The sequence below is a fragment of the Neovison vison genome, chromosome 10 (assembly GCF_020171115.1).
Source record: "Neovison vison isolate M4711 chromosome 10, ASM_NN_V1, whole genome shotgun sequence".
In the NCBI taxonomy this organism is placed as follows: Eukaryota; Metazoa; Chordata; class Mammalia; order Carnivora; family Mustelidae; genus Neogale; species Neogale vison.
In genome coordinates, this window is record NC_058100.1 from 43,068,779 (window position 1) to 43,094,855 (window position 26,077).

At 59.4% G+C, this 26,077-nt stretch overlaps 1 protein-coding gene across 11 annotated transcripts; it reads right to left on the minus strand.

Annotated features, from left to right (window-relative positions):
• Nucleotides 1-495: 495 nt before the first annotated feature.
• Nucleotides 496-25,286, minus strand: PSEN2 (presenilin 2). 11 transcript variants are annotated; one of them, XM_044267108.1, is made up of 12 exons: nt 25,233-25,276; nt 24,321-24,416; nt 15,172-15,332; nt 12,653-12,945; nt 11,399-11,591; nt 9,554-9,621; nt 8,744-8,964; nt 7,968-8,066; nt 5,347-5,430; nt 4,949-5,050; nt 2,130-2,248; nt 496-1,176 (listed from the first exon to the last, which is right to left on the minus strand). In XM_044267108.1, exons 2-12 carry the CDS (start codon nt 24,370-24,372, stop codon nt 1,021-1,023), a joined length of 1,548 nt encoding a protein of 515 aa, XP_044123043.1. In that variant the 5' UTR covers nt 24,373-24,416; nt 25,233-25,276; the 3' UTR covers nt 496-1,020. The 11 variants fall into 11 exon arrangements, with proteins under 11 accessions (XP_044123043.1, XP_044123048.1, XP_044123047.1 ...); XM_044267113.1 differs by lacking the exon at nt 24,321-24,416 and adding an exon at nt 24,580-24,684; XM_044267112.1 differs by lacking the exon at nt 24,321-24,416 and having other exon boundaries at nt 25,233-25,286.
• Between the last annotated feature and the right edge of the window lie 791 nt (nt 25,287-26,077).

Consider the following 26,077-nt stretch of genomic DNA (forward strand, 5'->3'; position numbering starts at 1 on the left):
GCAGGGCTACCGGTCAGAACCGCAAACCAGGCCCTGCATTGGCTCAGTGGCTGCTCGGCCACGCTGCCCTGCACCACCAGTGGCCACCAGCCCTGCCCTGAGCACCCGAGCCCCGGCCAGATGCCTCACTGAGATTCTCTCCCTGGCCTGGGACGATGGGGCAGGAAAGAGAGCAGCCAACTGGTCCACGTCCCCGGTCACAGCGCCCAGAGATGGACACGGGAGGGATGACAGTGGGTTCCAAACGTGGGCCCCTTCCCGGCCTCCCCCAGTGCACTGGTTTGCCAAGGAGTGATGCTGCTTGTCTTGGCGCTGCACAGCCCGGCTCAGGAAGCCTTGGACGTGGAGAAGAGCACAGACAGACAGGAGCTGTGAACCGCTCTCCTTTGCAGTGGGGCGAATCGTCCCCCCGTCCTCTTCCCACACACCCTCCCAGGCGAGGTCACGAGACGCAGCGAGCGGGGTCCACAGCCACACACATGCCCAGGTCCAGCATTCCGGGAAGATTCACCTATTTATTGATATTAAGCCACTTCCCAGCAGTAACTGCTGTAACAAGAACAGGACTCGGTTTCTAAAGGTAATAAAATAACGATGACATCACAGACAAAGCGTTGGGGACATGACACGCAGGGCAAACTGGCTTTCTTCTCCTGCCAGCGCGGGCAGGTGCTAGGTGCCATCCCGAGCACGAGCTCCTGGTCCCTTCCTTCGCTTGGCCCTCGAAGCATCCTGGGCTGTGGCGTGGGGTGGGCGACCTCGCCACACCCTCCCCACGTGGCCCAGCGGTCCAGGGCGCGTCCCGACCAACTCCTGGTGCTTCCAGCCAGTGAGCCATGGTCAGGTGACAAACCACTAGCACCAGAAAGTTGGTTCTTCCTCTTTGCCAAGTAAACACGACACGTCTTTTCTTTTCTTTTTCTTTTTTTTTAAGGAAAGAAAAGTCTTAAAAATATATGGCACTAGAGTGTAGAACTACGTGAGGGCCCCCACGACAGCCTCCCATGGCTGCCGGCCCCGTCAGATGTAGAGCTGATGAGAAGCCAAGGTGTCCATGAACGGACGCACCAGGTTGTCGGTGGAGAAGTAGAAGATGAGCCCGAACGTGATGGAGATGGGGAGGGCGGGCAGCGCCTTCTTGAACACAGCAAGCAGCAGGAGGGTCAGACACAAACCCTGCGGGGCACGGAGGGGAGGGGGGTGGTGACCGCCGGTGCGGATGGCGGGCAGCGGCTGAGGTCCAGCCCCCTGGCTCTGGTGTCCGCAAGGGACGGGTCGGACAACAGCCCCGGACACCCGATCTTCCCGGGGCCTCTCGAAGCTCTGTGCCGCGCCAGAGGGGGGGCGCTCACTCGGTCTAACACCTGCGTGCTCTCGCGGGAGCCTCCCGACCCCCAGACCACCGCCCCATCTGGCAACAGCAGTGACATGCGTGACCAGCGGCCGGCGGCCTCCCCTTAAGGGACGTGTATTCGTAAAAAGCTGCACAAGCTCCATGGAAAGGCCGGGGAGGGTCTCAGCAGTTAGTACCTCGAGGAAACCAAAGATGCCGTGTGACCCATCCCCTTAGAAGTGGCCGACATCCTGTCCCGCCCTGGACAACGGGGCAGTGGTGCAGGGAGGGGACAGGGGATGAGAAAAGCTGCCCTGTCCCTGGGGAGGGCAGGCCTTCAGGTCAGTTTGGGGTTCCGCTACCCGATCCCTGACATGCCCGGGGACACCCGGCTTCACAGGGCTGGAACGTGGAGCACACGCTGCTCGGAGCTTCTCGGATGCAGACCTCCTGGGGCACTTCCCGCATCGTGGGTGTCCGGCCACACCGAGTCACCACTGGGGTTCAAAGTGACAGGGCCCTCCCTGTCTCACAGACATCGTGAGACGGCACACAATGTCGGCCAAGCCTCCGCGCGGCCACATGTGTGGTCCGTGGTGCCGGAGTCCCTCAGCCACACCTGCCCGGCCCGGACCCTCCTGTAAGCCTGATCTCCTCTCGAGGGGCTTCCTGGCAGCCCTGCCCAGCCCCCACCATCCTGCCCCTCCAAGGGACAGCAGCCTCTGAAACTCTTCTTGGATCCAGGTCCCCCCCCCAACCCGGGGAGACAGGGCAGGGGTACACCCAGCCCACTCACAATGAGGATGGCCACGAAGCATGCCAGCGTGGTGTTCCAGTCCCCGCTGCCCGTGGCCGCCGCCTTGCCCACCAGCACGCTGTAGAAGATGAAGTCCCCCAGGCCGAGCTTCACGCCCCCTGTGCAGGGAAGACAGAGCGAGCCCCTCAGCGTCGAGAGCCCCAAGAGGAAGGGGTGAAGGCAGAGGCCAGCCCACAGCCTAGCTGCTCTGCCTGCTCCAAGGGATCCAGGGGACCTGGTACCTGAGTCCTGAGGCCCTTGGGGTCCAGAGAGGGCAGGGTCGCTGCCAGCCCACCTCACCTGGCCTCTGGGGCAGGGACCGGCTGCTGTGGAAAACCAGCAGCCAGGGGTGGGGGTGGGCTGGGCCACCTGCCATCCGGGCTGTGAAAAGCTAGCATTTCTGACAACTGGGGTAAAACTGGTGCTTGACACTTAGTTAAAAGAGCAAATAAAATGTACTTGCAGGGGTTGGTGGGAGGCTGTACAATTTAGGGCCAACTTAGAAATATTTTTAGGGAGGTTAATTTCACTCCTCTCCAGCCACAAACACCGCGGTGAGCGCCTTGGGCGACCCTTCCCGGTAACAAGAGATCCGCGTATTTGGTGATTAGCTTATCTCCGGCTGATGGTAGCCGAGCACAAACTGTGCACAGAAGACTTTGTCTCCTTCAGGCGGGCCTGCCCCACCAGGTCCTCCTTTAGAGGCTGTGACTCGCAGCAGACGTTTACCTAACGAGGCTGCCCGCACAGGCCTGCTGCCTGTCCGCCCCGCTGCTGCCTGCCGTGGCTCACGGGGGCTCCCTGGTCAGGCCAGACCCCCGCAGGCTGGCTCCAGCCCCAGAGAGGAAGCAGGCCTCCGGCTCACCATCTCTCACAGCCTGCTTTCCTTCCTTCCTCTGCTGTCTGTCCGTCTGTCTCCACCACGCCCCTTACAGTGGTCCGTCAGTGTCCCTCTCGCTCACACCCACCCCCGCTTTCCACCCCCGCTGTGAGGCTCTGCCCTTCCCTCTCAGTCACATCTCAGATGAGCTCCGTGCTCCCATCCTGTGCCTGTGCGAGGCCCAGACGCCACTAAGGGCTCCCCACTGCCTCCAGGGCAGAGTCTCAGCTGCACCCCGAGTCCCAGTGCAGCATAACCCCCAAGGGCTGGCCCTCCACAGCTGCTCCCGGCACTCCCCGAGGCTCCCTCCTCCTTCCTCAAGCCGGTGCCAGTGCTGCTGGGACATGAAGAATTTTCTGGCCTTTGTCCCTGGTCCCTGGGAGGGAAACTACATCCTGGAATTTCCCAAGTAATGGGAGCATCTGTTACTCAGGAGACACAGAATCCTAAACCCTTGAGTGAGAGGACCTGGAGGGGCTGCTCCACCAGAAAGACCTACCTTGTGAGAAGGGGGCCAGGACTAGGCCCAGCTGGCCTCTGGGGGGACAGAACAGGCCCGGAGCGAGTCACATCTATGTATTGCAACCCAGTAAGACTCTGACCCCTGAAGCTTGATGAACGTAACCACATGCTGGGGGGTGGGTGGTGGTGGTGACAGGGTATGTGTGTGTGTGTGTGTGTGTGTGTGTGTGTAAAACCCGTCCTCATGCCTCTGGAAGAGAGCTCTCCACAGAGAGAGTTCAGGACGCTCCCACACCTGCCTTCTATATCCCTTCGCAAGGCTGGTCCTTAGTTATCTCGCTTACTGTAAAACTGTAAGTACAGGACTTTCCCGGCCCGCAGAGTCGTCCTAGGGGACTACTGCAACTGGAGGGGTAGTGGGGCCAAACTGGGTAGTGACCCCAGGGAGAGACAGGGAAGGGCCTGTGTGGAAGACGGCCTTGACGACAGGTCCAAGGGCACAGGACCAAGGGGGATGCACACAGTCTTTCCACCAGGACACAGACGCAGCCCGCCTGCTTTGTGCTGAATGGCACATGCGTGGGGCAGCGCTGTTAGTGGCTGTCCCGCCCAGCCTGCCTGAGCCCTGAACCCATACCTTGTGCTCCCACAGCTACACTGGACCCTCCTACAGGCCATACAAGTGCATACTAGGAGGAATTCTCCACAGCCTACAACCCTGCCCCCACTGGGTCATGTCCTTCCTCCCACAAAACACAAAACCCTCCGGGGGCCCCCACCCCACCTCCAGTGGGGACGCGTCTACGCCCCTTGTTTGGGGGCCTCTGGGGGAGGGGCCCAGACTCAACAGATATGGGCAAACAGCATGGTGCAAAGGCCGGAACCCCCCACTTCCATCTGGGAGGCCCTCTGAGTGCCCAAGAGCCTCCCAGTCCCATCTCTGCACCTCTGATCTAGGGTTCCTTCCTGGCCTTCCTCTAACTCACCCTGGACTGTGGGCCTCTGGCCTCTGTACCCCCAATTCCCACCCCTGTGTGCCCTGCTCCCGGAGCTCAACCCCTAGAGCTCAGCTCAGAAGTACCCCCCTCAGTTAACTTCCCCAGGGCCCGAGACCAGGTCAAGGAGCTGGGTCACTGCGCTCTGGCCCCCCTTGTTCTCCCGCATGGTCCTCCTGGGCCCAGAGGGGCGATCAGAGCCCACAGCACGTACACCCGAGCCAGGCCTGGATTCCTGCTCGCACCCAGCGCGGTACAGACACCACCCACGCCTGCTCCCGTCTGGTAAGCGGGAAGAGCGCCCGTCAGAGTCTGGCGTAGCCAACAAGACACCACCTCTGGCAGGCTGGTCCTGGAACTTCTGTGCCCCCCTCTGAGGGGGTGCTTCTCCCCTACACCCTTCCCTGACTTCAGGGAGCCCCAGCTCCACCCCTGCCCCCACCCGTGGGTCCACGGAGACCCTCTGGGCCTGGGCAGCTTACTTTCCTCCTCTTCCTCCAGCTCGTCCCCTGGGTAACCAGGCAGGGGGGGCTCAAAGACTTCCGGGTACGAGGGCTCCCCAAAGCTGTCATAGGAGTCTTCTTCTGGGTGTCCACAAAGAGGACCGAGAACCAACACAGTGTGAGGCAGGAGCGGGGGGAGGGAGAAAGACAAAACTCTAGTCAGAGGGCTCTCTGAGCTCAGCGCTCCCCCAGCCCACACCCACCAGTCAGCGCCCCCCGAGACAGACAGAAAAGCTCTCTATGTGTCACGAGGAAAGGGGGGGAGCTGGACGCCCCCCCCCCACTCAGTCCCCGGCACGCGCCTGCCCAGGAGGGCTGCTTTCCCTTCCGCCCCTCCCGGCTCTGCCCCCCCAGAGAGGGCAGCCCCCGACACTCACCCATCTCAGGGTCGTAGGGCAGCTGAAGGGCTCCCTGGGAGGAGGGGTCCAGCTTGGCCATGCCCACCGTCCACACCATGGCAGCTACACAAGGAGAAAAGGTTGGGCGTCAGGCGCTGCTGAGTGAGGCTGCCCCCGGCGCCTGGAAGGCAGCATCCCCAAAAAGCCCGCACAGGACTGTCACCTTCAGTGGGGACGCGTCTACGCCCCTTGTTTGGGGGCCTCTGGAGGAGGGGCCCAGACTCAACAGATATGGGCAAACAGTGCCCTTCCTGGGCTTTTTTTATACCCACGTTGTTGGGAGACAGACTCCAGAACCGCTCGTCTTCCGGCCCTGAAACTACCCTTCCCCCGCCTGCCGCTCCCCCATTCTAGCTCCCGAGTCCTCTCGAGGCCCCATACAAGCGGCAGCGCCGACCCTCCGTGACGCTTCGCTCGCTCAGCGTGTGGCCTCCAGACTCATCCACGCGGCCTGTGGCCGGACACGTCCCTTCTCAGGACTGAACGACTCCACGGTGCGTTCACCTGCCCGGCCGTCGACAGACATGGCGTGACCGCAGCCCTCGGCGACCCCGTGCGATGCGGCTATGGGCACGGGTGTGTGGACAGCTGTGGAGAGCCCGTGTCCGGCTCCCGTGGCTCCCGTCCAGGGTGGGATCGCCGGGTCGGGAGCACTGACTGGGCTCTCTCTGGCCCGGAAAGTCGCGCCTCACCTCCCATCGCACACGTGTCCCCACATCTCCATCGGGCGGCCCCATGAGCGTGCCTTGTCTAGAACATTCCCCACGTGGCCGTGCAGCCATGGGGGCCCCACCCTGTCCCTCTCACTGCGTGGCATCTCCAACCCTGATGTTGCTCAGATCCCAAGACACACGGACACCCTTGACTCTTTCTCCTGGTCTGTACCCCAAGCATCACAAATCCTGCCAATTTGGCCTCCAAAGTATCTTCAGAATGCATCAGTGTCCTTGGCCTCAACTGCTGCCCCGGGGCCACAGCCATATGCCCCCACTCCTGGGCTGCTAGTCACCCCCAAACCTGGCTTCTCTCCCACTCCTGCCGCCATGCCGTTTCCTCTCCCCTCAGCAACTTGAGTGATCCTGCTAAAATAATCATGTCAGGCTGATCCAAAGCCTTCCAGGGCATGAAGCTCACTCAGGAGTGAAAGCCGAGTCCTCGCCATGGCCTGCAGGGCCCAGTGCCCCCTCACCTGCCTCTCCTCCCTTCTGCCCCCCAACTGGCTTTAGCTCCCCAGTGCTCCCAGTCCTGCCCCTCCTTTCTGCCCCCTGCCAGCTTCGGCTCCCCAGCACACCTAGACCTGCCCCTCCCCCTTTCTCTCCCACCCAGCTGGCCTCAGCTCCGCGGGGCTCCCAGACCTGTACCCCCTCGCCGCCCCCCTCCTTTCTGCCCCCCACAGTGGCTTCTGCTCCTCAGTGTCCCTGGACCTGCACCCCCTCACCTGTTCCCTCCCCACTTCTGCCCTCCAGTGGCTCCCCAGTGCCCCCCGGACCTGTGCCTCTGGACGGGCCCCCTCCTCCCTTCTGCCCCCCATGGCTTCAGCTCCCCAAGTACAGGGCTGTATCCCCCTCAGGGCCTTCTGCTGGAACTCTGCCCCCTGGGCTTCCTAACACAAGTCTCGGGTCAAATGTCACCTTATGACAGAGGCGTCCTCGACCACCAAACACAAAACAGCACCCCCCCCCCCCGGCAAAGTCCTCGGCCTCCTTGACACTTCATCTGTTGACCAAGCACGTCTCCCCTCCAAGAACGTGTGCTCCCCCACAGCACAGAGACGCTGAACACGGGTAAGAGCCCCATTTCAGCCCACCACATGTGGTCTCTGCTCTTCCTCAAAGTGGCCTCGAACCGGCTTTTAGGCTGTGGGCCCCCCGCCCACGGCTCCCACTCCAAGCTCCATCCTGCCTCCGCAGACGATCCCCAGCGCTCGGCGGCGGGTCTGCACCTGCGGGCGGCGAGCCCGGGGCATTCCGGCTCACTCCTCAACCACTCCCACCGACAGATGGGAGGGCAACGGGACCACAGGGCTGTGAGCCCCGTGATGCCCGGGGCCACGTGGGTCTTCTCTCCTGCAGCACCTCGGAAGCTCAGCACGGCGCGTGCTGCGGAGCGTGGGTCTGACACTCGTCCGTCAGACGCACCCATCAGTCCAACTCCCTACAGTCCGGCCCCCGCAGCCGGCAGCAGCCCCGGGTGCCTTCCCTTCAGAGACTTCCGCCAGCCATGGAGCCGTGGAGGAAGCCCAACAAAGAGCAGGTACACCTGCGCCCCCAGACCCCCGCCCTCAAGAGCCCCTCTCCGAAGCACCCTCTCAGGAGGGTGGAGGGCCGAGCGGGTGGCCATGGGCAGTGACCACCATGTGCCACCGGATGCTGGATGGGCCACAGCTGGGGGGGCGGACCACGTCCCCTGCAGCCCCGGGTGGCCCTAACTCTCTCAGCATCTTCTGTGTGAAACCAAGATCCAGCCAGTCTTTGTCCCTGGCAGGCGTGCCACCCCGGGATCACTAAGGCCACCCCCTCCTCTTAGACCAGTGAACTCTGAAAGTCGTGGCCAGGAAGCAGCCCCCGGTTTCAACCTCGGGAGACGTAGGGGTCACTCACAGGAGTATATCAGGGCAGGAAATATGGGCTCATTCCTCTCCTGGGCGGTCTCCACCAGCATCCTCAGCGGCCCTTTGGGGCACAGCACAGCCACGAGATCTGGGAGAGCAAAGATATCAGGGTCTGTGGCCCGTGACATTTGTTCCCAAGCAGCCCCCAGAGAGGGGAACTGGCCCACGAACACTGGGGCAAATCCAGCCCAGAGCCCCAGAGCGAGGCTCCAGTGTGCCCTGTGTGCCTACCCCCAACCCGCCGGCTTCCAACCCCGACCTGGGGAAGCCACACCGGCTGAAGCCCAGAACGGAGTCTAAACGGGCGGACCGGAAACAAGGAACCGCCGCGTGGCTCAGGGCCCCAGTGGTGGGCTTGTCGTCCGGAACCTCCCATCCCCTACCCTCAAAATGGAAGTTACGGGGAAAGAGAATCACGCGAACCCTAGTCACTGAGCCGCTAATGAGCAGTTCTGGGCACTCATGATTCACGGCCCCGTGCCTGACCCTACGGCTGCTCTGAACAGATCTCCTAGTGTGTCCAGCGCTCACCGGTGTGAGTGCTCCACAGACGTGCAGACAATGGTGAGCACGCCCACGGCCCCAGGCCCCACAGCCCCCGTGTCTCACTAAGGCAACCCTCTCAGAGGGGAGACCGTCCAGCATGCATCGGGAAGGGAGGCCCCTTTCAGCCCCTGCCAGGTGGCCCCAGTGAGGAGGACGCGACCCCTGGACATGGCCCCCGCCGCCAGCCACCAGGGTCAAAGCCCACCTGCGTCCGCCTACCGTACACAGAGATGGCGCCCAGAATGACCCAGGCGGACCATTCCGGGAGGTACTTGATGAACACCAAGGCCATGAGCGCACTGATCATGATGAGGTAGGCCTGCTGCAGCACGAGGGGGCCCTTCCAGTGGATGCACACCATGCCCACTGCCCCGAAGTTCCAGACAGTCAGGAACAGGGTGGGGTAGTCCATGGCCACGTTATAGGTCTTGAGCACTTCCCTGTGCGACCAGAGTCAAGCATGGGCGGGAAAGTCAGTGGAGAGGTGAGACCCCCAGCTAGATACAGTTCAACATTCCCTGCTCCTCAACCACGAAACCCCCAGCTGGGTCCTTCTGACCTCTGGCTTCATCACGAACACCCCCTTCCCTGGTTCTTTGGGTCCTACAATGAAAGACGTCAAGTATTTTCTGGAACAAACTCATGAATGTGCCAACGTCTCATCCTTGGGTTGGTTCATGTCAACCTGCACTGGCACAACCTAGAAGACCCTCTGCCCAAGAGAAAGGTCCTCCTGTCTCTCCAGTCACTCCTGGGTCAGGCCGCCTTTCAAGATGGAAGGCAACAGAGGAGACCACTTTTCCCACAAACGAGCAAGCAGCCAGGCCCGGCCCAAAGATGTGAATGTGAATCTTAAGGGGTCTGTACCCCTCTTAGGTTCACAGAGATCATCTTCCATGTGGACTGTGCTCCGAAACTGCTCAGGAACGAGAAAGGGAGGCGTGGCCTGCCACGGGGCCCAGGGGAGGAAGGACCGGGTCAGAGCAGTGACGCGGGCAGAGTCTGGAGCCTGGTGGGAGGGTGACTTACCCGAGGTAGATGTAGGTGAAGAGAAACAGCAGCATCAGGGAGGACATGATCAACCAGCCATGGATGAACTAGACAACAGAAATGCGCAGAATGGACACAGGCCCCAGCTTCCCGGGACTGGTGCCCAAGCTTCAGGAATCTCCGCTGGGCTCCTCCATGACCATGCTGGAGGTACGGAGTGGCCGTTGTGACTGATAAAGAGGGCAGAGAAATCCAGAGTCCCCCCTGGGTCCGCTGGCAAGGGCGTGCAGCAGGACCCGTCAGGTGCGAGCAGTCAGAGCCCTGTTCCCTCCCTGGGGGTGGGGGTTGTGCTGGAGAACCCCCCCCCCCAAGCTGAGTGAGGGTCACACCTCATAAATGTATATACATGCAGTCAGGAAGTCACAGGTACGAGATCGGGAACGTCAGGGCAAAGTGACGGGAGACTCGCTGGGGTGCTAAGTTCAAGTAGTCACAGCTGTCTTTGGGGGAGCTTTCTCTGGTCACCCCAGGAACAGCCCTGCCAGAGGGCCACTCACAGGTCCTTAGAGAGACACGTGCCTGCTGTCCTGGCCAAAGAAGCAGATCAAAGATGACTGTAGGCTGGTCCTAAGCCAGTCCCCTAGCCAGCTGTCCGGGGCACGGTGGAGTCACTGCCACCAGCCTCCCCCCATCAGTCACCTGCCTGGGTCACTGGGGACCTCAGTGGGAACCTGGTCTACCCGGAAGGCAGGCGGTGGCCCGGCTGCCTCTGGGATGGGCTGACCCTCCTCGCCCCAGTGGCCTCCGCCCCCCAGGACCACCACCACTGCTCTCCTGAGTGTCACAGAACCCGCAAGGACACCTTGCCAATCTGCCTCCGCCAGTCCTGGGACGGGCCGCCTGACAGCCGCTGACCACAGCAGTGCTGTCCTTCTGTAGCCCCTGAGCCCCTGACTGGCTTGTTTTCACAGGCCCCGTGGTCTCTGCTCTGACCACACAATGCCACGATGCTTCCCAGCCCCACTTAAAACTGGCTTATTTCCACAAGTCATCATTCACCGGTCAGCCTTGGCGTCCCAGTACTTGCAGCTGTGGTCCTGCTGTGGTCCACCCCTGCTGTCACCCTAGCGGGGACAGGTTTCTGCCCTTGGGTCGAGCCTTGTCTGTGCTCCCCACCTGCGCCCAGAGGGTGGCAGCCAGCGTGAGGACTGCTTCCAACCAGCCACCCCTAGCGTGTCATTCTTTCAGGCCTCAGGGGTTCAGACCCTAAAACCTACATCCAAAAGCTCATGGCCTGCCTGGGGAGGGACAACGCCCCTGCTTGGGCTGAGCGAGGTGGTCCCCTGGGGCTCCCAGGGTCCTCGCCACAGCTAGGGGTCCGCCAGTCCCCCAGGCCTCGGAGACCTCAGCACGGCACCTGCATAGTCAGCTGGGAGGGAAACAAAGAGGTCGAGTAAACCTGCGGGGAAGTATGGGGCACAGGGACCCTAAAACAGAACATCTCGTTTCTTCTGAAGAAGCAGCTAAATAAAATTAACTCCCGAACATGAGAAGGTACGTGGCGAATGCTACAGTCAGGGACGGGGGCAGGCAGGGTTCCGCACAAGCTCCAAGGAAGGGGCAGCGGGCAACCCCCATGGGGGTTCGTCTGGGGGGGAGCTGTTAGACGTGCTGGGGGGGGCACATCTATCAGTAGCGTCAGCTCCCTCTCGGGCAAGAGCCTTGGCAAGTATGCAGCAGCAGGGGGCCGCGAGGACAGGACGGGGCAGCGGGCAGGATGGACAGGATGTGGCAGTGGGCAGGACAGATCAGCAGGCAGGGAAGACAGGATGGGACGGTGGGCAGGGCGGACAGGACAGGGCAGTGGGCAGGGCTGGCCCTTACCTTGTAGCAGCGGTACTTGTAGAGCACGACCAGGAAGATGGTCATGGCCACGATGACGCTGATCATGATGAGGGTGTTGAGGACGGAGTTGAGCAGGCGCTGGCCCACAGAGGGCGTGTCCTCGGTGAATGGTGTGTAGATGCTGAGGGAGATGGCGGGCTGCAGACTCTGCTCCCTGCCTGCTCCATAGGGCCTGCCCATGAGCCACCCAGCCTTAGCCTGATGCCTGAGCTCTGAGCAGAAAAGGAGGGGGCCCCCCCAGGCCACCCCCTCCCCAAGGTGCTCGCCTGCCCTCCCTGAGGCCTCCCTCCCGCACCTCCCCCTCCCTCAAATACCCCCCCAAGGCCTCCCTCTCCCCGAGATGCTTTCCCCCCACTCCCGCCAGGCCTCCCCCTCCCCGAGGTGCTCTCCCCCCCACTCCCAGCAGGCCTCCCCCTCCCCAAGGTACTTTCCTGCTCTCCCCTCTTCTCCAGGCCAGGGCACCCAGCAAACCCCCACACCCATACCCGGCCCAGGGCAGGCCAGCAGCAGGGGCACCTGCAGCCAAGAGAGACGAGAGGCCGTGCCCTAGCCCCTGCCCTGTCCAGCCTGTCTGCCCTGGACTGCGGAAACTTCCTGCCCGCTGAGCACTCACCTTCCCTGAACACTGTCTGCTGGGCCCCCTCCCACCGGCCCGGCCCAGCACAAGCCTGCCCCTTTCTTCAGAAAAACCAAACCAAAGGGAAAGGAACTAACTAAAAACACTAGAAACCAAGTTCGGAGAAGGTAGTCAGAGGCAGGCGACTGCCCCAGAGCAGCGGGCCAGGGAGCAGAGGGTGCGTCCCACTTGTCTGTGCTGCTGCCTTCCACTACAGGGACCCAAACCTCGCTCCCTGGGCTGGAAGCCAACTAAGAAATCTCCTGGATCCATGTGGGTTTCCGGCCACAGGAGTGGCAGCCCAGAGAGGAAACCAGCTGTTCGGTCACATGGGGTGGCACCCTGTGCCTGGGACCCCACACCCAGAGCCTGCCCTCTGCCCCATGGCGGTAGCTATGGTTCTAACCCGCCCTGTTCTCCTAGGGTCAGACCCATTATATAAACAAGGAAACTGAGGCAGAGAGCGGTTAGGGAAGGGCCCGCACAGGTCACACCGCTGGCAGGCGGTGGACGGAGCAGAGCATGGAGTCAGGCAGCTCTCAGCCCAGCTCTGCACCCTGGTGTGGAGCTGCGGGTGCTGAGACCCTCCCCCCGACCTGCCCTGCTCCCCAGCTTACAGCTGGCCGTTCTTCTCCGTGTAGAAGCGCACGGACTTGATGGTAGCCACCACTACAACCATGCAAAGCGTCACAGGCACAAACAGCATGATCACGTGCTTTGCCCCATATTTGAGGGTCAGCTCCTCCTCCAGGCCCGATGGCTGCCCGGGGACCCCACTGCACATGTAGCGGTCGGCATCCTCGTCGAGGTCCTCCTCGCTATCCTGGCTTCTCTGCGGAAAACCGCTCGGTGAGGGCCATGGCACGCCCCCGTGGTGGGCTCTGCGGTGCCGGGCACGGGTATTTTGGAACTGGAAGAGTGCAGTTTGAGTGTTGCTTTCCAGACGGAAGAACCAGCCTAGGGGGCTGCGGTCTAGACGCTGCAGGGCTGGGACGGCAGGGCACTGGAAACATTTACGAGATCAGCCGGAGACGCTTCAGAGCTGGCACACACCACCGCAAATGCGGGAAGGGGCCACAGCAGCCACAGGAGACGGCAGCTTGCAGGCCCAGGACGTGTGGCTCAGGAGCCTGGAGCGCATCTAGGGATCTCCCCCCTCCCTCCATTCAGGGATTCAGATGCCCCTCAGTTCTGTTCAAGGAGCCACAGGGATTTGGGAGGAGACTGGCCAGGTGACAGAGGAGGAAGACAGATTACACTCACTAGAAGAGTCAGCACCCATGAGGACCCTCTGACTGTAAGACGCTGGGAATTTGCAGAGGAAGAAATTGCTTGGAACTCCCCTGACATGTGCAAAATTGGGCATGGAAAACTGGAAGCCGCAAACCAGACTCTGATGGGCTAACTGGCACCAAACTCCTGGTGGGGTGGGTCCGTGTTCTGGGAGGGTAGGAGGGCAGGACCCCAGCACCTGCTGCCCCAAACCCATCTGCAAGAATTTCTTTTTGGGAATCATGCCAATTTAGGGTCACTCGCTGCCTCGTTAATTACATTAACCGCCAGAGCCATAGCCATAGCCAAGCAAAACACACATTCAAAACGACCTTTGCTTCAATACTGGTTCTTTGCAGAGAGAATTCCAAGCTAGACTCTCGGGTAAGAAAAGGAAAAGTGCAAAGGAGGTGTTAGGAGTGCCTGGTGGTGGCGTTAAGCTGAAGAAACTGGAGACCAGCTCACTGGGAATTCAGAGGATGGGAGAAATGAGCTCTAATTTCAGCAATGGGGACTAAGGCTGGCTGGCAGGAAAAATCCCCCATGAAAGGTTTTAAATACTATAACGGGCAAAATGGAGCTGGGGTTTCGAGCAACTCCAAATGCTATTTTGCCTTGCCGGGGTGGGAGGTAGTAAGGCTAGATGACTCTCCCCCCAGGGCACCCCGACTTAGGATGTTTTAATCTCATATCCTGCAGAGATAAGATCGGAATGTCTGCGTGCCCCCCAAATTCACACATTGGACCCTGACCCCCAATGTGATGGAATGTGAAGGTGGGGGTGGGTCTTTGCGAGGGGACCGAGTCTTGAGGGTGGAGCCCTCCTGATGGGATGAGTGCCCTTACAAATGGGCGCCAGACACCTGTACCCCGATGTTTAGAGCAGCAACGTCCACAACAGCCAAACTACGGAAAGAGCCCAGATGCCCACGGACGGATGGATAAAGAAGAGGTGGTATAAATCTACAATGGAATATTACTCAGCCATCAAAAAGAATGAAATCTTGCCCTTTGCAATAACACGGAAGGAACTAGAGGATAGGATGCTAAGCGAAATAAGTCAATCAGAGAAAGACAACTATCATATGATCTCACTCATATGTGGAATTTAAGAAACAAAACAGAGGAAGATAGGAGAAGGAGGGAAAATAAAATAAGACAAAATCAGAGAGGGCAGCAAACCACAAGAGATTCTTCTTAATCATAGGAAACAAACTCGGGGTTGCTGGAGGGGAGGGGCGGCTGGGGGACGGGCATTAAGGAGATCACATGACAGAATGAGCACTGGCTGTTTTATAAGACAGATGAGTCATTGACCTCTACCTCTGAAACTAAAGAAACAAAATAAAATTAATGGGCCCCAGAGAGCTCCCTGGCCGGCCCACCACATGAGGACCCGGACAGAAGACCCAGAAGAACCAGATGCTGGATCTGTCGGCCCCCTGCGCTTGCGCTTCCCAGCCTCCAGAACAGTGAGAGGGAGACTTCCATTGTCTCTAGTGCAGCCAACCCAAACGTCACACACGACTGAGGTAGATGCTCGTCCCATGGCTCCTGGGTCTGGCCGCCAACCCTCCATGGTGCTTCCCCTGCCACCCCAGGCCTGGGCTCCCCTCCCAGCATCCCGCCGCATGGCACTTGGGCAAGGAAGGTGAGCCCACGGGGCTGGGGACAGCACCGTTTAGTCCGCAGCAGACTGCAGACGTGCCGTCCAGTCCAGAGCCCTCACTGACCGGGACCCACCGCCCACCCTGGGGGACCGATTCTCACCTCTACTTTCCCCTCCCTCCCGCATCAGGGCATGCCTGGGTTCCACCCATGAGGGCCTGGAGCCTGGGGCCTCTGCCTGCTGGCAGGAACCTACCCATTGGGCAGCACTCTCTCTGTCCTCCAGGCCCTGCCGGGCCTCCTGGCAGCAGCGCGGTGGGGGGCTCTCAGCCGACATCAGGGATGTCCTCTCGTCACACACTTCTTCCTCACTGTCAGAGGCCATGAACGTGAGCATGGCCCTGCCTCGGGAAGCGCCTAGAGGAAGGAGCACAGGGTACCTCTGTCCATCTTCCTGCAAGGCAAAGGCAGCAGGGGACTGAGGTGGTGGCCAGAGGCGGCCTGAAGACCTGGCCACAGGTCCTGCCTGACAACCACCCAGGATGCTTAGGTCGAGTGGCTGCTGGGAAACAAGACCTCCCAGGAGTTGCCTCTACAGCAGCCACCAGAAGGAACGGCTGAGGAGACCCAGGCCACCGGGGAGAGGCCCGACTAGAAAAGTTGTGGCTACTCCCAACTGTCAGCACGCTCATTCATTCAATCAACAAACATCTGTCGGATGCCTGTGGTGGGACCACAACCACACTGGGCTCTGGGGATAGGAAGATGAGCAAGAAATACATTTGTCCTTAAAAAGAAAGAAAGAAAGAAAGAAAGAGCGAGAGACACACCTCTGGGTGGCTCAGTCGGTGAAACGTCTGTCTGCCTTGGGCTCAGGTCATGATCCCAGGGTCCTGGGATGGAGTTGACCTCCCTGCTCAGTGCAGAGCCTGCTTCTCCCTTCCCCTCTGCTCACGCTCACTCATTCTCTCTCACAAATGAATAAATAAAATCTTCCAAAACAAAAAAACAAAAACAAAAACAAAACAGACCAGCAACCATCCCATGTGACCAATTATGCGATCTAAGTGTTCTAAGAGGTACAGAAACACGACGGAGGGTCACTCTCAGAGATCAAGAATGTTTTCTAGAGAAGATACCACCCCTGACAGAGACAGAATTTTCCAGGCGGGAGGAAAGGGCAGAGGGCATGAAGAACAGACACTCCAGGTGGGGCCTGGTGCTGCCAGGGCAGGCGGGGGGCCGTGGTGATGGGAGGGCGTCCCGAACTGCGTTAGGATATTTGGCAACCCTGGAGACAGAAGGGCAGCTTCCTGTCCCTGAAGACAACCATGGGAGGGGGATAGGCTCTGCCTCAGGGGCAACAGCCTGGCCGCCAGTGAGGGGGGCATTGGGAGGATACCCATCCGCTCTGGATGTGGGGATGAAACAAGTCAGAATCCAGGATGACAGCCAGGCACAAAGCCGTGGGCAGGGGACAAGCATCTCAGGGGAAAGGCAGAGTCTGGTCCAGGAACTTGCTGAGTGAGAAGGGGTGAGGTGGGTTCAAAAGGGTCAAGGAGTCTGGGGCGCAGGGGAGCAACGAGACCAGGAGAGGTGGGGTCTGTGTGTGTCTGGTAGGAGAGTACGGCTGAGGGACCCACCAGGAAGGCCAGGCTGCAGGGTCTGAACCGCAGGGAGGCTCGCCCCCAGCTCCACGGTGCTGACCCAAGCGCAGTGTCCCTCCAGCAGCAGCTCCAGGAAGCTAGGGCGGCAGAAGGGCCTGGAAGAGCTTCTGACAATGCCTGGCGGACCTCGCTGTCCCTGCCAGCTTCCCGGGCAGACCTGCTCTCCCCATAGCGCCTCCCAGAGGCCGTCGGGGCTGAGCTACGGGGCTCCGGGGAGAGAGGACCAGGCCTGGCCTCTGCTGAATGCCTGCTTCCACGTCAGCTCCCCGCCGGAGCAAGTGACTTCCAAGGGAAGCAGGCAGGTTCCTTCTCTCCCCAGCCAGCTCTGCTCACCCTGACAGGGCCTGCAGCCCAGGCTGTGGCCAGGGTTACTCCTGAGTGGACCTCCCTCACCTCCACTCCCCCAACTGCAGGCCAAAGGCAGAGCCCGCATCTGCTTACCTCACGGATTAGGACCCGTGACAAAAGGCTCCCGGTCAGTCTCACAGGGGCCTCAAAATGAACGAGCTCCAGGGCGCCCGGGGGGGCTCAAGTCGGTTAAGCATCTGCCTTTGGCTTGGGTTATGATCCCGGGGTCCTGGGATTGAGCCCCACATCAGGGTCTTTGCTTGGCACAGAGTGTGCTGCTCCGTCTCCTTCTGCCCTTCCCCCCACTCATGTTTCCTCTCTCCTTCTCTCTCAAATAAATAAACAAAATCTTTATTAAAAAAAAAAAAAAAGAACCAGCTCCCTGATGCAGGGCAGAGAGCAGAGCAGGAGTCGAAAGAGAAATACCAAGATGACGTCACTCACAGGCAGAATTCAAGAAACAAAACCACGCAGCACACAAAGAAGCAGGTCCCTAAACAGAGACCCACAGGGTGGTTTCCGGAGCGGGGAGAGGGGCCCACAGGTGGAGGGGAAGAAGAGACGCTTCTTGTGATGCATGCTGGGAAACCTGCACACCAGAGATGAATACCGCAGAGCCCGTTAATTACACTCTACTAATAAAACAGAAAGACAAGAGCAGGAGGACCAGCAGAGGAAGAGAGACGACAAGTGCCAGAACAGGGACGAGGCCCGACCTCCTGCAGTTAAGGTCAAGAGGAGGAGGAGTCCGCCAGCCGTTGGGTCCAGTTGTTGGGGGTCCCAGGTCTCAAGGATTCGGAAGGATGAAGGCCAGGAACAGCTTCCGGGATGGAGACCGGGGGAGGCAGGTCATCCTGGCAGAAAGACGTGTGGGATGGGGGACCTCCCAGACCTGCCACTGGAGTGTGGGGACCTAGCAGTTAGCAGGAAGTCTGGAGGCCCCAGAAGGCCGGAACCACCAAGGGAGGAGCAAGGGCTGAGTCCCGCAGGGAGGGGCCGGCCAAGGCCAAGGCTTCCGGACAGAAGAGGGGTGTGAACAGAATGAGGGGAGGGGCTCCTCCCTCTTCGCTGCAAGCCCCCCAGCACCTGCCTCAGCTCAATGCCACGGGAGGGCAGCCGGAGCCGGGACCCAGCACAGTGAACCTGAGAGAGCCCAGTCTGAGGGGACCTGAAACTACAGGGGGGGCTCTCCGTACCTTGTTTTCTAGCACACCACTTCTGCTGGGGGTAGGAATTAATAGTGTAGTTAGGACCCCTCTTCTCTCCCTCTCAGGCCCCTGGGGTGCCTGCAGGTGATCTCCACAGTGACTGGAGGAACAGATCCAGGTCCCAGGATGGAAAGCCTCACAGCTGCAGCCCCTCCCCCTCCCCCCGGGGCTCCCAATGACAAGCAAGAGGGGAATGGACAAACAGGGAGCACAGATGCTTCTTGAAAGAAGGGGAGCCACGGGGGAGAGCGGGGACACAGAGGAGGGGACCAGTCCTTCCAATTTCCATTTCTTCAGCCACTTGCCAGCAGCTAACAAGACAGTCCCCAGGGGCCACTTCTGCCTCCCGGTGTTTCCCTGGTGTCCCCAAAGGACACCTGGCAAGGTGAGCTTGAAGAAAGGCTGTCAGAGCTAATTCAGGCATGGCCTCCTCGCCCGAAAACAAAGGCTTCCTGGGTAGATTCCTCCCTAGCCTACCCTGATGCAGGGCCCAAGACTCCCAAGGACCCTGGATGGCAGACCCCAAGTGGGTTGTGGCTGTCAGAACAATGGCTTTATCCAGTCCCAAACCTCTGGGCTTGCTGACTGCACAGGGACAGGTGAGGAGCCTTCAGACCCCTGAACACCTGCTGGGGGACTGAGTACTCAGAAAAGGCTGGGTCCCTTAACATGCTGTTTCTCAAGGGTCCTGGCCACCTGAGGCGGGGCTGTTGGGCCACCACCCCTGAGCCCAGAGCACGCACCGCACGCTGTGACAGGGGAGCTGGGTGCTGCTGTTCCTGCCCATTTTACAGATGGGAAGACAGATCTGCAGTGTGATGGGTTCAAAGTCCCCCTTGTACCCAGGCAGTCAGGATCTGCAATCCTGAACGCTATGCTGGACAACGGATCCCCAGCTCCATTCTGACCAAAGGGCCACAGCTCTGCACCCTGAGACGGCCCCCAGCTACGAGTCTCTCCTGGGGCTGCCCGGCTCTGGAACCCAAGCCCGACCAGCTGCCAGGCCCCCAGCTCAGGACTCTAGGACTCCTGTTACAATCCAGCCCCCATCCCCTGGCGCTGCTCAGCGCTACTGGCTCACTGGATCTGGGAGTGAAAAAGAACACGCCTTCTCCTGAAATCCTCTCTGCTCAGAGAGCCCCGAAGCTCTCTCTTCCCACCAGGAAGGCTGCAGGGGGAGAAGGCAGTTCCCAGACGCAGAGAGTCCCCAAGTAATGACCACCACTGCCGAGGGCGTGGAAAAACTACGGCTCCACGGTCCAGCACCAACAACCTTTCTGAAGGCCCTTAACAGGGGAAGCTTTCAAAACATTTGTACCTTTGGATCTTGAACTGCTACTTCTCGGAATCTGCCCTAAGAAACTAATAAAAGATTTTCATAAACACGTTTGCTGCGGTTGTTCACGATGGTCCAAAAAGTGCAAATTACTGAACTCCCTGACTCTGGCCTAGGACACATCCAGTGTTCAGCGTAATGGATCTAAACGTTCACATTCACGGCCATCTGAACATTCTTTGAGAACGTTGGTGTATGAAGGGCTGGCAAGGCAGATCACAAACCACCACATGAAGTTAACCTCTGGACGCTGAGACTGTGGGCCATTTTTTCACATTTTCCTGCATTTCTCAAACCTTCTATTATAAACACGGATTGTGCCTGTAGTCTTTTTTTTTTTTTTTTTTTAACGTAGGCTCCATGGAGACCAGGGCTTGAACTCACAACCCTGGGATCGAGACCAGAGCCGAGACTGTCAGATGCCTGATAGACTGAGCCACCCAGGCACCCCGAGCCATTAATTTTGTAAAGGGAAATACGGAATATCAACACAGAGACAGAGATCCTTCCCATCCTGCCACTCCTGCGTGCCCTCATGGGATTGGTGGGGGGAGGGGGACAGGTGGACTCGCGGCCCCTCTTTTTACCTGGCTCCTGGAGAGCAGAGCAGCTGGGAAGTACTCCTCTTGCTTCCAGGTTGGAACCGAAGCCTGACGGCACTCCGAAATCTCGGGAGGGGAAAACCACCCCCCAGATGGATGCGGATCAACAATCTTACTCGATATTTGTCCACATCAGGGCGCCAGTGACGTCAGGATCGCCCGTGGGAGGAGGACTGGGGCGGGAGGGGGCGGGGCGCAGAGGCTCTCACCGCCACCCCCTGGCAGGTCCTACCAACCGCATAGCAACCAGCCCTCCTCTGGCTGGGAGGGGGCCGAGGAAGGCTCCATCGGCCGAGGGGAGGAGGGGCAGCCCTTCCCAGGGACGGCGGGCTGCCTGGCTGGCGTTAGGTGCAAAACCCACACAGCCAGAGAAGCCACCACTTCCTCCCATTAATCAGCTGAATGAGATCGAAAAGCTGAATTAGCCAAACCCGGTGAGTCCAACCCAGAGAATTCCCCCAGAATGCCTGTGTCAGCAGCTCCTGCGGTTATTAAGGAAACCCCGTGACCCATTTTCCTTGACCTTCTCATTCCAGAGACAGACTGTAAAACGCCATAGTAACCAAGAGCTCCTCCTTGGAAAAAGATGCAAATCGCTCCTCCAGAAGCAAAGTGGGAGTTAACTGCGTTTACTTTGAACAGGAGGGGCGACAGAGGAAGGTCAGGGTCCTGCAGTAGGCCGAATTGAACCAGGAGCCCCCACTTTCAAAGGGGGTGGCTCAGGTTTGCACAGACCCCTCTCTAGGGTCACCCATACCCCGCAGGACTCCCAGGAGGTTCTCACCGCCTCCCTCATACCTGGGAGTGGTTTGCAAGGGACAAACTCCCCTCAGGAATTCCTGTGCCTCCCTGTCTCCCTGTGCCCCCCTGGCCCAGGGCAGCCGACTTTGTATTTGGTCCTGGTTGGCATTCATCCCTCTCTCTGGCCACCTCAGCCCAAACTGGGATGCACCATCATTCACCAGACGGTTCTCCCCGATCCAGGGAGGCAGCCTTGGCCAGAGTGCCTCCCTGCAGAGGGCTGCTCCACCCTCCAGACCAGAGGCCCCGGGGGAACCCTGATGGACACTCCCGAACCCGGACCCAGGCTCTCCATCTACCAAGGTCTGCCGTCTTATACTCAAAAGTGCCCAGAGCCCAGGCAGACCTCCGCCATGTCCTGAAGTAACCTGGAGAGGGGGCAGTTTGGGAAAAGCGGCAGAGGCTTCTAACACGCCACCTTCAAGGAGGGCCCAGGATAAAAGGGCTCTTTTTAAGCGAGAAGCAGCGATCCAGTCACCTAGCTGTGGAACTTGAACACGCTCCCTGGCTGCATGGCCCGAGACAATTGATTGACTCATCTGGAAAGGAGCAGAATGGACACACCTTGCAAGAGTCCTGTGAAAACAAGGGATAATGTGTAAAATGTCCAGCACAGAGCAGGTGTTGGGAAATAGCAGGTACCGTGCAGACGGGACATAGGCAGCGATACAGCGGGACGGGAGCGAAGCAGTTGATGCCCCCTTGGAAAGTAGCACGTGAGCTAAACCACTAAACAGAAGAGTTCAGCGGCCAAGGTCACCCCTCACCCAGGCCCCGGGGAGACACGGCTTCCACCTAGCCCCAGCCCTCTGGCAACGTAAGCGCTTTGTCAAAGGCGAGGGCACATCCACAGGACAGACGCCAGAGCTGGCACGGACCTTAAAGGCCATCTGGTCAGTGCCCTAGTTTGTAGTTAAGGAAACTGGAGCCCAGAGAGGCCAAAACCTTGGCTGCAGTTCAGGTCGGCCAACTGCCGTGAGCAGCTATCCCCCGCTCACCCAGAGTAACGCCTGAGACTCGCATACTCTGAGCCGCCCAGGGCCATGGTCACACAGGCCCGGCACAGCACCCCAGGGGGGCTCTCTGGGGGCACTCTCATCCTTAGGAGGCATGTCTTTGATATATAGCTTCTCCAAAACACAGACAAGAGGTCGTGGAATTACAAACGCCTCCTGGTCAGGGCTTCACTCCTCTCTCTCCTGCCCCCAGCCCCTCACTCCTGCTTGGGGGCTGCTCTGCCTTCCGTCTGTCTGCTACTAGGGCTCCACATGGTGGGGAGGGGGCTGGAGTCTGCATGCTGCTTCTCTGGGTGGGTTCAGGGTGGTCAAGTGTCCTGCTACGCACTAGTCGGATCAATAAGGACACGCTCACGTTCTCTGTACGCAAGAATACTCATGAAGGGAACATTCTGAAGATGGAACATTCATACAAAAAAATAGGATACAAAACTTCACACCCAGCCTCCTGCCTCCAACACTTTCATAAAGAATTCTATGTACGTGAGGGAACTGCTACAAGGAAGCGTATGCTGACGGGGGTTATCTTTGAGCTGAGAGCAAAGGGAGGACCTTTTAAAAACCAGTTCCTAAACGTGTAATATCTTTATCTCTATAAAGCCACAGATTTTCTGGTTAAGGTACAGAAGAAAGGTGAGCACCCTTTCCATTTTTCTTCCTGTGCTCCAGAAGACCATACTGTGGCAAAGGTGAACGAGCAACCCATTCTCCCAGGCACTGAAGAAGCTGGGCAAGGCTGATCTCCTCCCTAACATCTGGTCTTTCCCCAGACTTGACCAGGGCAGCCTCGAAACCTCCCTGCCTGGAGGTCAACACCGGTTACACGAGGCTTGAGGCCCATGTCTGATCAAGCTCCCCTCGCAGGCCCTGGCCGGGGGAAGCCTCTGCGGGCCTCAGAGCCCTGACATCCCCTCCGCCCGCCCTCCCCGCAGCCACTGGAGTCGGAGAACAGGAGGGAATACTTGCAGAAACACTGGTTGTCTTGCCATTCCCCAGCTAAACAGTGTGCCAAACTCAAAGCAAGAGCTGTAAACCAGCCAAAGATATCTTCAGTAGAAACACGCATGTGATCTACCCACACAATGCTTTGGTCTCTTTAGAAGAAATTATTTGGGGGCACCTGGGTGGCTCAGCAGGTTGAGTGTCTGACTTCAGCTCAGGTCATGATCTCAGGGTCCCGGGATCTTTCAGGCCCATGTCAGGCTCCCCCCTCAGCGGAAAGCCTGCTTCTCCCTCTCCCTGCGCCCCTCCCCCCCCCCGTGCTCTCCTACTCTCTAATAAAGAAAATCTTTTAAAAATTATTATTTTTATTGCTTTGTCAGGTAGCTACTAACGGAACGCACACAGAAATGTCCAGGGCAGTAGGGCAGGGCACAGGTAGGGAGCGAATGTGGGAGGCCTCCCTCTGCAAAAACTCAAAACATTAAGACCTAGCCAGCTGGGTTCAAATCCTGGTGCTCTAGTCACCAAAGGCACCTAATAAAACAAGTGGCTTAACCCCCTGAGCCTCAGTTTCCCATTACTGTAGTGGGTAAAAATAACAGCTACTTTCGTGTGGCTGCAGCTGTAGAGAGACACTGTGTATGACACTCTTCCAGTTCACCATCAGTAATGCCTGTGGCGCCCAGCCGGCTCAGGAGGATGAACATGGGACTCTTCATCCCAGTGTGTGAGTGCGAGCCCCACGTCGGGTATAATGATTACTCAAATAAATAAAACCTTAAAAAATAAAAATGAAAAATAACTCAGAGGCCAAGGGAGGGAAGGCCTCCCGTTTGGCAAACCCGTGTGTGTGGTGGGACTGGGAGCAGCCATGGAGGTGCTGAGGGGCAGGTGACAGGCCTGGCAACACACCCCAGACCTCCAGGTACGCAAGTGGCAGCCTCCAGCCAGGTACTTTCTTATGCTGCTCCTTCTCCAAGACAGGAACAGGGGATTCATTTCATTCATCCCCCTGCCCGCTACATGCACCAAGACCCTAGACTTGGCGCACAGCCACCTGGACACCAAACCATGCAGAATTTTCCCTGAAACCCTGAAATGACTTCTAGCCCACTCTGCAGCAAATGTTCCTCCAAGCCCCCCGCTTCCAGCCCTAGACCTAAAGGCTCCTTCCTTCCACCCTGCCTGTCTGCCGGCTGGGTGGCTGAGGCTGCAGCTCCGAGCTGGCCCCAGGACCCCTGCCCCTTCACCAGCTGGCTCCAGAAAACACAGCTGCTGACACACCTGCCTGCTCCCACAGTCCCCCTTCAGGCAGAGGGCCCCTTGAGGCTCCCACACCTGAAGCAGCTTATCCAGAGCCTTTAATTACTGCTGAAAGCACTGGAGGCTCAGGTGTCTACAGAATGGACATCAAGGGCACCACACCAGAAGCCAGGGTCGTCCTGATCAAGTTACTGTCCCTCCCGCCCCAAAGCCCAGGCTGACCATTAGGGTTGCTCTGCAACTGCTCTGGAGGGGATCCTCTCAGGTTCTCCATCTGTAAATGGGGACGCCGCTAGTCCACGAACCCACAGCTCATTCCTCAAAAAGGAAATACTCATTAATTCAGCAGACAGAAGCATTTCATCCAACTCCCCAAGGGCTGAGGTCTGGTGCCAGGGCTGGAAAGCAGACTCCCCGCTTTGCGGGTTCTGAGCCTGGCTCTGCTCTATCCCACCTGGGTGGCCTTGGACAGCTGCGTTACCTCTGTGGGCTGACTTTCTTCATGGATAAAATGTGGGGTGGGCAACTGGCCTCTATTTCAGTTTTCTTCAGCTTCAAAAGCTTGATTCTGGGAGTCTCCCCACCGCTGTAAAACGGCCAAGCACCGTTGATAGCGAAATCGCCGGCTCCAGGCCCGGATCTGCGGTCGGTTCCCCACCCTGGCAGTCAGACCCTCGCCTACCCCCTGCTTCGAAGGCCCATCCGTCCGGGAGCCAAGGCGGCCCCAGCGCGGGGAGGGCGCCGTGCCCGCACCTCCCAGACCCACGTGCGCTGCTTCTTTAAATGCCCGGCCCTCCAGCGGGCCGCACCGCGCCTACCACCAGCGGGCTCCGGCCGCGGGGAGGCGGACACGGCCCCGCGCAGGCCCAGGCCTGGGGGCCGCTCCCCGCACTCCTCCCATCCCCGAGGTCCCGGTCAGCACCCCCCCCGCCGCCGCCGCTTCCCCGCGCGCTCCCCTTTCCGCCCCTGCGCCGGCCGCAGAGGCCGGACAGGCGCGCGCAGGGACCGCAGCCCAGCGCCGGGGAAGGGGCCGCGACCTGCCGCGGTGCGGGGCTTGCGGGGGGCCAGCACCCCACCCGCGGATCGCTGCGGGAGACCAAGCCCCGCCCGCACGCCCCAGACCAGCCAGCTCACCTGCTCCGCAGCGGCGCTGCGGCGGTGTTTACGCCGCTGGCCGAGCGCCCGTCCCTCTCGGACCCCCGCGCCGGCGCAGACCCCGCCCCGGTCCCGCCCCGGTCCCGCCCTCTGTCCCAGCCGGGTCCCGCCCACGGCGCCAGCCCCGCCCCACCTGGAGCAGAGCCGGTAGGGCCTGTAAGTGGCGCGCGCTGGGGCCTGACCTGCTCTTATCCCGCGGTGGGGATGCGGGGGCACACCTGACATCCGTCGGTGCACTGGCCTTAGAAGGAGCGGAGGCCGGGCCTGTGATCGCACAGGGGCCGGGCAGCTCCGTGGAGCCGAAGGCATTTGCTTGGAGGACACTTCTTTCCTTGTAGTGTTGTGTCCCCGGTCTCCCCCTTCGGCCCTCCCAACCCCCCAAGGCTTTGCTCCCATTAAGTTAGCACTAGTGGCCTGCTGTGAACTAACATCACGAGAATATTCCTGCTCCATTTTCTAGAACCTCAGAGCCACAGGAGCTCTAGATTGTACCGGGATGAAACTACTACCGATGATCTGTGAGTTGGCCAAAGCAGTTATGACTCCTGGATTTGGGGGTTCGTGGGGCAAGCTGAGATTGTGAGCAATTGGACATTTCTGAATGGCTTGCTTTTTTAAAAACTAAGGTAAAATTCGCATAACATAAAATTAACCCTTTTTTTTTTTTAAAAGATTTTTATTTATTTATTTGACAGACAGAAATCACAAGTAGGCAGAGAGGCAGGCAGAGAGAGGAACGGAAGCAGGCTCCCTGCTGAGCAGAGAGCCCGAATAGGGACTCAGTCCCAGGACCCTGGGATCATGACCTAAGCCAAAGGCAGAGG